This window comes from Onychostoma macrolepis, chromosome 01 (genome assembly GCF_012432095.1).
Source record: "Onychostoma macrolepis isolate SWU-2019 chromosome 01, ASM1243209v1, whole genome shotgun sequence".
Lineage (NCBI taxonomy): Eukaryota > Metazoa > Chordata > Actinopteri > Cypriniformes > Cyprinidae > Onychostoma > Onychostoma macrolepis.
Genome location: NC_081155.1, coordinates 45,437,803 through 45,452,004, shown reverse-complemented (window position 1 = coordinate 45,452,004; position 14,202 = coordinate 45,437,803). Strand labels below are relative to the sequence as shown.

The 14,202-nt window shown below is 33.4% G+C and overlaps 1 protein-coding gene and 1 long non-coding RNA gene across 12 annotated transcripts in view; one reads left to right on the top strand and one right to left on the bottom strand.

Annotated features, from left to right (window-relative positions):
* zgc:152904 (uncharacterized protein LOC767777 homolog) overlaps positions 1-2,580 on the bottom strand; it is a 297,739-nt gene extending 295,159 nt beyond the window's left edge. For all 11 annotated transcript variants that reach the window (XR_009271358.1, XM_058776316.1, XM_058776298.1 and 8 more), the window contains exon 1: positions 2,441-2,580. Coding sequence is in view for 10 of the 11 variants with exons in the window: in XM_058776316.1 (XP_058632299.1) it covers positions 2,441-2,492 (52 nt within the window). In the remaining variant the exon portion in view is untranslated. The remainder of the gene's footprint in view (positions 1-2,440) is intronic.
* Positions 2,581-10,867: 8,287 nt separating this feature from the next.
* On the top strand, positions 10,868-13,928 carry LOC131540959 (uncharacterized). The gene is made up of 5 exons (XR_009271362.1): positions 10,868-10,977; positions 11,059-11,128; positions 11,948-11,982; positions 12,210-12,259; positions 13,044-13,928. It is a non-coding gene; the product is annotated as an uncharacterized LOC131540959 (long non-coding RNA).
* Positions 13,929-14,202: the final 274 nt, after the last annotated feature.

Below are 14,202 nucleotides of genomic sequence, written 5' to 3'. Positions count from 1 at the left end.
TGTTACTACTTTTTCGGAAGGTTCAGAGAAAAGTAACATTCATACGTAACATTCCCATAATGTTTGCAAAATGGTAAAATGGTTAAGCAAACATTAAGGGAATTTTCCAAGAAAACACTTTAAAACATTTTTTAAGAACTGGATGTTTAGAACGTTCAGCGAACATTCAGAAATAACGTTTTCATAATGTAATAAAAACATTAGCAAAACGTCCTTAGAATACTTTTGTTAGCTGGAGTGCCACTGTTTTGTTTCGTCAACATATTTCACAGACAGTAGCTGTAACAGAAAACAGGAAAATAACTTTTTACTTGATAATGGCAACTTCATTTCCTTCTTTTGTATGTAACCTTAAAAATGCTTCTTTATCAAAAACAATCTATGTAGAAAGTCGCCGGCGAAATCTAAAATAGAGATTCTTAATCACTAGGGGGCCTCAACAAACTTACAAAGGACACAAAATGATTTAAAATAACCTAAAATATGATACTGTTAAAAGACTCCCACTTAATTAAAAGCTAAAACCAGCTAAATTCGAACAAGTAAACTGACATTATATGCTGTAATGTTAGCATTCTCAGTCCCAGAGGTGCCAAATGAGTCCTGAGGCCTTCAAGTAGGCTATTATTTTGAACAACGGAGAGCATCACAAAGATCTCAGGAACTTAAAGAGATGCATTCCATGCAGAAATGTCATCTACTGAGCCAATGACTGTCTAGGCAGCTGGCATCTGCTCTGGACGCAGCCAATGTGTGTAATGGAATTAATTGACTACTTAAATCAACCTAGTATTTAACATGGATATGATCACTGAAACAGCTGGTCAACCATTAAAATCCATAAAGCCAATCCAAATAAATCAAACTGTTACACAATGCATTTCTGAAATGATATGATTTGACGGCATGGTAAGTATAATCAGGGTGGGAAATTACCACTCGCCACCAGCCAAAGATGGGTATTTTTCACAATTTTCCTTATCATCATCCACTGTGATCATGTCAGATCGGCTGCTGACAATAAACACGTAGCACTGATTATATTTTGAGCAACAGTCTTCAAAAATAATCCAAAAAAAGGAAAGATCCAGTGGCTTTGGCACTGCACACTAGAATGAAATGTGCATTTCAAATGCACATATTAATAGTTGCATAGTTTAAATTTCTAGCATCAAAATAGCTTTCAAAAAATCTATTATATAAATAGCTTCAGGGGATTAAACAACAGTGGTTTAATTTCATAGACAAGGCAAGCTATTTCATGCACTTAAAAAAGAACAAAGGCTGGTAAAACTCTTCATTCAGCAACACAGTTAATTCGTCACCCTTCCTAATAACTAGAACTAAACAGAATAAGACAGACAGTAACCCCAAGACTAATTTAAATAAAATCCCAATGCTTTTTCCCAAAGATTTCCCCACAGTAAGATCTGGATGGTGGTGAACAGAGAGATGCTTATACACTGGAAGTGCAAACGGACTGAGGACTGAACAGCGCTCTAGCTCCACCTGTCGTCCTGCCAAAGATACCAATCTAGAACGCGAGCGTTATAATGAACGAAGCTGTTGTACAAACGCCCGAAATCGAGAAGTAAACGAATTATTTTAATAAAGGGAGGCGTTCCGATCACCTTCGTTCGTTACAAGAGGAGCTTTTCCATCGCTCTTCTCAAGCCTTGAAACTCTGATGTACACTGTCCACAGAAACCAACAAACAGCTTTTGAAATAAATCAGTCGCGTTGTAAATAAACGCGATGAAGTGTCACCTCCAAACGCGCGTGCCAGGATTTAATAAGCGTTCTTCGGACTTTACGACCGTTATAAAACATTACAGCGCACATTCTTATGAATAAATCCATCAAGTTACAAGAGACAGATAAAAACTGAGAACAAGCTGGACCAACAAATATAAATCAATCAAATTATGAGGAAAACGACAATTGCGCGTTTCAAATAATTTAACGCGGGAACGAAATAACGGTTAAAAGTATGAGGGGACATAATAACGCACCGATTAGCTCAGAAAACTAAAGAAGACGGACGTATTATTTTATATTAGAGTACATTGATGGCTGTGTTAACAAAATAAATCATATTTCATAACATCCGATCAGCTAAACACTAAAAACATTGATGTTTTCCTCAGAAGATGAACGTTTAACTGCTGAAACCGTGCATTTACCACACACATCATGTGTCAATCATAAATTATCTCCAAGGAATCAACACTAAACATCATGACACACATTTATTCTCCTCACAGGCTCTTCTCGCTGACATAGCAGCACAACTGTTGTCTTTAATCCAGTGTCCATCCATATAACACCCAAAACCACCCATTCTCCCCTCACTCCGACCGAGGACATACAGAGCCGAGATGCCCAACTTATGCCCGCTGTTTGACCGCCCACTCAAACGTGTAAATGTTGATCTGTTTACCTTGACAGCCGCAGAGCAGCAATCCCAGCAGGCAGGTGAATTTTAGGATCATTTTCAGCAGGAGAGAGTGACGGACAGCCGCTTGTGTCGCGAGTTGAAACCTCAATGAGCAGAATGAAAGTAGCGAATCCAGCGCTCGCGCTCTCTCTCGCTCTCTCTCTCTCTCTCCTGTGTGTGTGTGTGTGTGTGTGTGGCTGGATCTCAGATGCGAATCACTGCGATCTGTCAATGTGTCCATGTCGCATTTCACCTCTAAAAATACTCTTTTGTAAAACAAACAAATAGACCATTGAGATCTCTCTCGCTATATCTATTTATGTATTAAATAAATAAATATTTAATATTTATATCAATGGTTCTTTGTAAAAAAAAAACAAAAAAAAACAACAACATGATATACAAAAGGCAGTGCAAAAAAACATGTATAACAACTTGCATGACTACAGACTGATTTTTAAATTAAAAAATAAAAGTTAAAACATAAGTTAAAGATTTAAATGTATTCATTTAAGAATTTTAAGTTTGCTATTTTGACATAATAATGCATAATCATTACATTAACTTAATATTGTGTGTTATTGTACATTTTTGCAATTGTAGTAATGTGATAAAATCGTCTTGTTAACTTTGGGAAATGGGCAGTAGATTTCTAGCTACCAGAATACTTTGCACAAGACTGGGTGGGTATAGGGGAGTAAATAATGAAAATAAGTGTTATTTTGAATAGAAAGACCTGCTAGTGTTAATGTTGTTATGTTTGATGATTAAGAGTTTGTTACGTTTAGGTTTTTTTCCCCCTAAATTCTACATAAAAAAGTGACATTTCTAATTATTTATTTGGTTGCTTGGTTATTTATTTATTATTTTTCCACTTTCTGTTAATTTAAGGTTGTGGAACCCCCATTTCACGTAAGCTATAAATGGGGGTTATTTCATATATGTGACCCTGGACCACAAAACCAGTCATAAGTGTCAATTTTTCAAAACTGAGATTTCTACATCATCTGAAAGCTGAATAAATAATCTTTCCATTGATGTATGGTTTGTTAGGATCGGACAATATTTGGCTGAGATACAACTATTTGAAAATCTGGAATCTGAGGGTGCAAAAAAATCAAAATACTGAGAAAATCAACTTTAAAGTTGTTCAAATGAAGATCTTAGCAATGCATATTACTGATTACAAATTAAGTTTTGATATGTTTACGGTAGGAAATTAACTAAATATCTTCATGGAACATGATCTTTACTTAATATCCTAATGATTTTTGGCATAAAATAAAAATGGATAATTTTGGCTATTGCTACAAATATACGCCAGCGACTTAAGACTGGTTTTGTGGTCCAGGGTCACATGTGCAGCAGCAGTATTTCTTACACGCTCACAGCAGCATGTTGTGGATGTATTGGCAGTAGAAAGTCTCCCAGCTAACAAATCTATTCCGCCAAGACCAAACACATGAACACTGTCATGTACATTACCATGTCAATCGCTCCAAGAGTTGTCATGATAGAACTGAATTTTTATTTTTTTTTAGTTATCAACTTAAAAATTTGTGTTAAATAAAGTTTGTCTAACTCAGTTGAGCATTTTTATTAGAAGTTGTCATGACTCTGTTCACATGAAAACAGTCCCACGATGCAAAATGTTGTGCAGTTTGCTAAGAAATCTGAATATTTGCTCATTTACTCATTCATGTGTCATATGAACCAGTTTTGGAAGTGTGAGGAAATAATAATTTGCTATTCACTGAAAGCTTCCCCCTCTGCTGAAACTGTCAAATCTCATTTACTGCATCTACACATCTAATCTACACTGCTGTGCTTCAACTTAAAATCTCATCCCTGACTCTTGTGCTGTTTGTCTAGCTCTGTCACAGGGACAGGTGTGATTTCTCAGCCCACCTATTGCAGTGATTTCTGCCAGGTACAAGACACATTTTATCTGTGGTAAAATAATATTGCTCACAGCAGCTAGAACTCCTAAAAATAGGCTTCACATTTTGTGTTAAATAGAATTTCTTATTCCACCAAAACTAAAATGCACCATGGTATACCATGCTTTTACGAAATTTCCATTTTTATTTATATTTAAAATCAGTTGTAAAGTTGGATGTTTTGATGTAAGATTCTACTGTTGAGATTTATAGTCTCAAAAGTGTAGTGCAGTCTTGCCAGACATGTTTGTTTTTAATACATCCACTTGTGTGATGTTATTGGCTTTTGTCTCAACACTTACAATGAAGTCATTTCAAGGCAAGACACTACAGGCATGCTTTGTTTTTTCATGCACCGGTCAATTTTGAGATTTTGCTGTATTTGGTTTCCATAACAGACTAGTGGAAAGAAAACATCCAAAATACATACACTGTTTATTTTATGGCACTTTATCTATTCGCATCTTTCAATATGTCTGTTTTCTCAAAGTGAGTTTGTTTCTCCACTTCAGTAGCACTTACTTACACCAAACCTAACAGTCTTATTCATATATATGTTCTGGAAGGTTTTACCGAGGTGTTTATTCTTATATCATTTGGATGATTTATATAACATTTTATTACCCAAAAAGATGTAGTCATTTTTTTTCTGTCTGTTGACAGTAATTTCTGATTTATGGGGTGATCAAAAGAAAAATACAAAATCCCTTCTTGTAAAAACTCTAATGCATCAGCAAAATCAAACAAGAAATTGAAGCTGGCTTTATCCAATGTTCAGATTAATGTTCTACAAATGTATCCAAATTAGTGCAAAGTTCATTTGATAAATGCCTCATTTGCAAATGTAAACAAACATCTCACAAAAATTGTAATACAGAATTGTAATAAAGTACTCTGTCTAATCAACTGGGGAAGTATGGTGATGGTTAACAATTTTGCCCTGTATATTTGGTGTCTTTTAAGTAAACCAATTCACTATAAAATATTTCCACATAATTCAATTTAAAAACTTAAGCTCAGGCTGTACAAGTCATTTCAACTCTTTTTTTTTTTTTTTTAAATCCTGTCTAGTTTAATTTTCATGTCTAGTGTTTTTCATAAACTGTTACATAAAAGAAAGCGAATGATACATCAACAAACCCCTCAGTAAAAACCTTCAGATTATAGATATGATTAAAACTCTAGGTTTTGGTGTATGAAAGTGCTGCCAAAGTGGAGAAACAAATTGAAAACTACAGACGCAAATAGATAAAGTGCAATAATACAGTCAAGTGAATGATATGAACAAATCCACTCTTCAGAACAGAGACAGGAATAAAACTGTAAATGTGGTATATGTAAGCGCTACTGAAGTGGGGAACAAAACTTTTTAAATGTATGTATTATAAATGAAATCTACAGATGCAAATGGATAAAGTGCAAAAATAAAACCAGGAATGATATGAACAAACCCTTCAGTAAAAACCTTCGGAATATAGATAGGAATAAATCTATAAAATTTGGCGTATGTAAATGAAATTGAAGCGGAGATAAAACTCATTTTGAAAAACAGCCTTTAATGATATGCATTATTGTTGAAATCTGCAGACGTAAATAAAAAAAGTGCAAAAATAAAATCAGGAGAATGACATATGAACCCTTCAGTAAAGTCCTGCAGAATATAGATAGGAATAAAACTGTAAAGTTTGATGTAAGTGCTGCTGAAAAAAGACGTGTATGCATTACAATCTAGTGTAATATGTACTGCAATTGAAATCTGAAGTTAAAATTGGTTAAATTATTTTGTTAAGTTAAAGTTAAATATATTTGAAAAGTTTCAGACAATACACTGTAAAACTATTTTTTTATTATTATTATTATTATTATTTTAAATAAAACAAAATATTTAGACAACTGAAGTATGTACTATTTCAGTTTTTCTATTTCAATTGCTTTTGTTATCCACCATTTTCCCCCAGTGTTTCCCCGCTAACCAACCAAACCATCTCAGCCGATTCCCCCGTCTCATGATACTCAAACCACAGCGCTGTTCACCTCACAACATCTGTTCTTCTTTGCTCTGGGTCTGATTTGATGAACCTGTGCTCTGGCTTGTGCGTACATGACGTTCGATCTGCTTCAAACACACGTCAGTCTTGTTTGGAGACCAAACACACAGAAGGGATTCTGGGTCCAGAACTATTATTAGAAACAACCGGTTTACTGGAGTGAAAAAGCACCCTATGAAGGATAAACAACTGCTTCTAGAAAGATTTCAGAGGATCATGGATTTAAAACGGTCACACTGCAGGAAACTGTTATTATCTACTAAGTGTTTAATCAGGGTGGGTTCATTTTTTTCAACATTTTCACTTTACATACAACATATAGTGGGGCATGTTGTCTCAGTATATGGGATAAATAACTATGGAAACCAGCTGTTCTAGATTTAAAGTGAAAAGGTATCAAAACTTAATTTTCTTGTTAAACCACAAGACAGTTGAGTCATGATGACAAAAAAAACCAAAAACTTTTGCTATATTGAGATCACGAGAAAATTAGGTAATGATTATGAAAAGACAACATTTGTTATGTCAAGAGCATAAAAAAATTTGTGATCACAAGAAAACAACTTATGTCAAGATCATGAAAGAAAAATAATAATTCATGTCCTCTTAGGGCTTCCATACTTTCCAGGTTAATTGATACATTACAAACTGCAAACATTGTTTTGTATCAGCTCTCTGAAAAGTTGTTTAAATATGCAAAAGGCAAGTTCAAATTTACTGCTAATAATAATTTACAAACATTTCCAGAATAGAAACTTGAATACTGCATAAAGTCAAGTTAAAATTTTGTTGACATATTAGCATTTTTAACAGAAGGGATTTTGGATTTCTCTTTTTATCTCTCCATACAACAGACAGAAAAAAGAAAAACATAATGATCATGGTTTTATAAATAAAATACTACATAAAATCAGGCGAATGATATGAACAAACCTCCAAGTAAAAACATTCAGAATATAGACAGGAATAAAACTACGTTTTGCTGAAGTGGAGAACAAAACTCGTTAAAGATATGTACTGGAATTGAAATCTACAGATGCAAAAAGATAAACTGCAACAAAACACTTAAGTTTTTGCATGTTTTCTCTCCAAGGCTGAAAAACAATTTATGACAAGCCAAAGAGGCCAAAATCTCAAAACTGACCAATGCATGAAAAACAATTTCATGCCTGAAGATTCTCGCCTTAAAAAACACTTTAATAGCAAATATGAAATACTATCAGAAAAATTCAAGAATATCTAAATGTGAAATGATAGCCTAATGGCTTTTTAGTCAAATTCAAAAAGTAATAAAGCAGAATAATTCATGAAACAGTAAAAATGTCAAAGGGTCAAAGAGGAGACGTCCAATTTTGGTATTCGCATGAAAATAAGTTTACAAAAGTGTTTTTATATATGTAGAAAGCATGGTAAATGGAAGTAAAGTGGCTATTTTAACTTTTGTGAAAAAAAAGTCAAAATATGGGTGAAATAATGTGCCATCCTCATTTGGTGTAACAGATATATTTATGTAAACATTAAACAAACAACAAGTATGTTTCTAATGACATACTTATTCTGACCTGCACTTATTAAAATATATAAAAGAAAAAGTGATCATACTAAATTATTATATTTTTATTAAGTTTTTTGGTATATGAACTATTGCTACACTGAAATATATGTTTGTTTGTCTGTTTTTTCTCTTCACTGTAAATCAAGGAACAGGATACATTATATATGTTTCCTTTTTGTCTTTAACACATAAAAATATAAAATCATGGTTTTCACCAATTGAAATAAACAATCAGCTGCATAAAATGTATATAAACATGTGACGACTTGCCCCAACTTGCTATTTGGTTAAAAATACTGTCGTGAACTTTTTGATTCAAAATTCATATCTCAGGTCTTCCTCATTATTCCGCCCAAGTGACACAGCATCTTCATTTCGTATGCCATGAATACGAGCGTAATTTGTTTGGTAAGGTGAGAGATGACAAAATAATTAAGCACAGTTCAGCCCTCTGTGCAACGCATGCAGAATGAAACTAAATATCAAAGAACGTCTATGAGAAATAAATCAAAACATGACTCAGTAGGTCACATTCAAATTATGAGTTACAAATCATCTCCTCCCAGTCACAGCAACTGAAATTAGTTTCATTGCATATTAATAATGGCGTCTTTATGGCTATGATTATGTATATGGACATCACCCTGTGCTCTTGCTGAAATGCTTTTATTGAATGTAATAACAGAATATTGTAGCAGCGTGGAAATGACTGTAATAACAGAAAAACATGTACGCAGCTGCTATTAAATTATTCTGCTGCACACAACAGCGTTTCAGTCGCCGGGATCATTTCAGGTGCGATGAGAAAACATCTAGATTGAAAATATATTAATGAAAATATTGACGTGCACCTGTAATTTATGTAACAGATGTGCGTTTTTTAAAGGAAACAGCAGTGTTTGCAAGACAGCAAACTTGCATTTTAATTCCCTAATGCATATTAATATAAAGTATAACTTCACTTGTATAGCAGTAATATTAATAATAATCAGTGTTATTTTATAAAACACCTTCAAAAGAAGCTTGCAAGTTGATTATAACCTCTAATGACTGTATACTGTTTTAATTTTCCAGCTAAAACTCCAGACTCATAATAGAAACGGACCTAAAAGCGAGATACAACAAATACTGAAACCAAAATGTTAAAAAGCTGAATTAATGGAAATGACTGAATCAAAAATGAAACTCCTGTCATTCTCATGATGTTCCAGAATTGCTTTCTTGCAGGGAAACACAAAAGGAGAATTTCTAAAGACCAATTTCCAAAAAAAAAAGCACCACAGAAATATTTCATTTTTGAGGGAGCTATGTATTTAAAGGCGTCATATGATGCGATTTCAAGTTTTCCTTTGTCTTTGGAGTGTTATAAGCTGTTTGTGCACAGATAAGATCCCTAAATTCTCAAACCAAAAGAGATATTCCTTCTAAAAGTTAAAGGGATAGTTCACCCAAAAATTCTGTCATTAATTACTCACCTTCATGTCGTTCCAAACCCGTAAGACCTTCGTTCATCTTAGGAACACAAATTAAGATATTTTTGATGCATTCTGAGAGCTCTCTGACCCTCGATAGACAGCAAGGATCCTAACACGATCAAAGCTCAGAAACATAGCAAGGACATCGTTAAAATAATCCATGTGACATCAGGGGTTCAACCGTAATTTTACGAAGCTACGAGAATATTTTTTGTGCCCAAAGAAAACAAAAATAACGACTTTATTCAACAATTCGTCTCCTCCGCGTCACCCTATAACACCATTTTGGAGAGTATCACATACATAAACAACATATGCAACGTACATGCGGATACATTGTTTATATTCAGATCAAAGCGTAAACATCGTATCCGTGTATGCCCTTACAGAAAAACCACATAAATTTAACATGTTTTCCACGTGATCACTTGTTTTCCACATGTGATCACATGTGTCCATATATTTTTTTCACATGTTATCACATGTCCATACATTTTTTTTCCACATGTGATCACTTGTGTACATATATTTTCCACATGTGATCACTTGTGTACATATATTTTTCACATGTGATCACATGAAGACAACATGTCACCACATGTTGCAACATAAGAGCACATGTGGCACATGTGGATCACGTGGCACATGTGGATCACATGTGGAAAATGTTTCCATGTGTTAAAATAGGTTTTCACATGTGGATCATATGTTAGCTACATGTAACAAATACTGTGCATTTTCAGCTTCACACTGTATGTTGACTTTTAGTTTGTTCCTATTCCCTGCTTCCCATTGTAGTCCCTTGTAGCTTTCTTTATTTGTTGTAATGTAGGCTACTGTAGTTGCAAAGTTACTTTGGCTATATAAGCTAGTTAGTAAAATAAAAGTTAAATAAAATAAAGTTCATACTACTGATATATGGTTTATCAATTATACGTTACATACCACATATGATTAATAAGTGCTCATTTGATACACCTTGTTATTAGCTTGTATCTGTAATTATTGATCATCAGGTAGCATAATAACTAATACATACACACACACTCACACACGATATATATATATATTATAATATGTATTATATATATTATAAGCTTCACCTATTTTATTTTTATTGAGGAACAACATTACAAAACAATTTTAATAAAATTAATATTATTAACATTACAATAATATCATTAATAAATTCTTCTTCTTCTTCTTCTTAATATGAATAATAATAATAATAATAATAATCACAAGACGCAAAATATAGATACATAATATTTTACAATAGATGTACCTTTAACATTTTTCACAACCCCTAAAAAATAGAAATATTTATAAATATAAATAAATAAATAAATAATAAATAAATAAAATTTAAAAAGCTCATTACAGAAAGGAGGATTTTGAATTTGCGAGCATGGTGATGACGTAATTTCCTCTCATCCAACGGCTGCTGCTGACAGCCACAATGATGCCGGGGAAGAAATGATCGGAAATAAAACATCCATTGGAGACTGTGTATTTCAAAATGGTAAATATTTGGTCGACATCATATTCATAATGCCAAATAGTCTTTAATAACGCTTATTCCATTTTGAAATTTTGACTGAAGAAGTGGGAGTTCTGCGCGTGCTCATCATTCGAACTATAACGGTCATCTAGCACTGGACGCCGAGGAAAAGGTAAGCAAAAATGTCTTTAATTAGTAGTGTTTACACATTTAATGTTGAATTTCAGTTTTTATAGCTGAAATGTGTTATATTTTAAAACATTTCATACTTTTCTGCATCAAACGTTTGAAACTTAGCGTCCTGTTTGCCAATTATATGTGCGGTCATTTCGACTGGAAATAAGCTGGTTAAGCGCGGTCACAGTCACCGTTGGTCGGCGAATTTTCACGTGAATGTCCCACTTTGACCGCAGGAGAAATCAGTTTGGGACAGAGACTCAGAGAGTAAAACCTTTGCACTGCAAGAGGTAGCTGCCACTCCATCAGCCACCACTGTCCGTTACCGCTGAATGAATGAATCAGCTGTTTGATTACTCGCTCGCCACATGCTGGCCGTTTTACACTATTTAATGTATCATTTCCTGTTTCAACGATTTTATGTAGCTGTTTTCAAAACGTTGTATTTAAGACAATGTTTAAGTATTATGCAATTATAACTATGTGAGTAAACTCAGCAAGTATAGATCACGTGCATAAATTCATCAGGCCTCTGTAACTATTTTAACACTTTAAATGTCATATATATACATATTGTCAAATCTAGCCTAGTCAATGCAATAATGCTACATTAATTTACCAGGTTATTCATTCATTTAACTTACAGTTTTTCTTTTAGGCTCTTGCTCGCTCAAGTCGTTGAGACATGGCTACATAAATAATTAGCAACTAATTGTTTTGAAGCAATATTGACAAGATGGTTTAAAAGATTAAATGACCCACTTTGGAAATACAGTCGGTACTTTGTTCTTGATGTCTTTCTATTTACTTTTAGGGATAAGCATTTCAACACAGCCACATCACCAAATGGTAAAGACTTTTTCAAAATTACACATTCTGTCACTGAAAGTAGTACACTTGGTTTTTGTTTTTGCTATTTGATATTTTGTCTTTTGCTATTTTTCTATTCTGGTTGCATTAAAGATGTGAACACGTTATTTGTGATTGGAATATTTCTGATTGGAATATTTAAAATCATGTTTGTTGAGGTAACTTCACTGTCAACAGTATACTCTTCGTTTTTTTTTGTTTTATAGGCATTACACACTGTCCTTCCTGTGTGTTTGGCTTTTTCAGAGCCTGCACGGTGAGTCTCCTTGATTAACTGACAGGACAACTCTATGTATTTCATCAAAATACCAAAGTGTTTTTACTCATACTGCTGTTTAGTCAGTTCATCAACATTTGATTGGTTTTTCTACATCTGTGTTACTATATCTGTGTTGTTTTGTTCAAACTAATTCGCCATTTATTTGAAAGGGACAGCTCACCCAAAAACTTAAATTCAGTCACATGCGACTCATGGCTCCTAGAAGATTTTGCACATACTTTATGTTCTGAGGTGAATATATCTGTTGTTTTCTGCCCTTCAGAACAACAAATCAAGTTCTTGCATTATTTTGGTCTGGAGATCTTCACCTCATAAAAGACAATACATGAGTAATACTTTTGAGTTTTCTGAGAGTCATGTTTTGCAGTGTTTTAAACCTTGAAATTTTTACAATGTTCATCTTTCCTTGGTGAGCTGAAGTGAAATGTTGAGCAAATATATTCTCACAAACGCAGTCCTCCACACCAGACCAACAGAATTTTTCAAATAAAAATTTGTTTGATTTTTCACCATTTCTTAATTTCCCCTTTTGTGGTATCAAAAAGAAAGGCCATATGGCATAAGAGTAAATAATGACTGAATTTTCAATTTTGGGTGACCTTTAGCTTGGCATCGGTCTTTGTGAGATTATTTGTCAAAAACTTTTTTAAATTAAAAAAAAAAAAATTATGGTTAAAAAAATAATTAAATTGAACACTACTATTTTTGGACACCATGGATTTGTTTGTGATTTGTATCTCTCTTTCATTCATTCATTTAGGACAAGTCTGATGAGTGGAGATGTTGCTGTGGCCCTCTTTACAGACGATACAAATTTCATTACCAACCTGTGAAAATCTCATGTCATTATGGAAATGTGACTCAAGTTGTTATAGCTCTAAATACAACACAGTTACAAAAGAGATTAATAAATATTGTGTTAATTGTACTTAATAGTGACTCTCACTACTTTGTGTACTTTCAGGTTCTATGAACTTCATGCCATGGGAACTGTGATTGAGTAACTTTTTATTTATTTATTTATGAACAAATCTGAAATGGCACATTCCCAGTTATTATAGAGATAGTTCACTCAAAATGAAAATTCTGTAATTAATTACTCACCCTCATGTCGTTCAAAACCCATAAGATCTTCATTCATCTTTGGAACACAAAATAAGATATTTTTGATGAAATCCGAGAGCTTTCTGACCCTGCATAGGCAGCAATGCAACTGAAATGTTTAAAAATATCTCAATTTGTGTTCCGAAGAAGAACGAAGATCTTACTAAGATCTATTTGGAACAACATGAGGGTGAGTAATTAATGACAGAATTTTCATTTTTGGACAAACTATCCCTTTAAGATTTATATAAATGCTTTAGATGTAGTTATTCTTTTTAAATTCTTCATAATATGAATAGTGTATAAGGATTGCTTAATAAAACGTAATGGAATTTTACTATACAACTGAGGTCTTAAACAGAATTAAATATTTTTTGAGTGTACTGTATATTGTGCATGAGTTAAATATTGATTAGAGTTTTTAAAGTCATTTCACAATGACATTGCAACACAAGCAGGTTTATAATATACGCTTCACATGGGATTCACAAGTTTCACATGGGAATTTACATGTATTTCACATGTTATCTCATGGGTTTCACATGGGAAAATATATGTGTTTCACATGTGATCACATATGTTTCACATGGGAATTTACATGTATTTTACATGTGATCTCATGGGTTTCACATAAGTACCATGGGTTTCACATGGGAATATATGTGTTTCACATGGGAATATACGTGTTTCACATGGGAATATACATGTATTTTACATGTGATCTCATGGGTTTCACATAAGTACCATGGGTTTCACATGGGAATATATGTGTTTCACATGGGAATATATGTGTTTCACATGGGAATATACGTGTT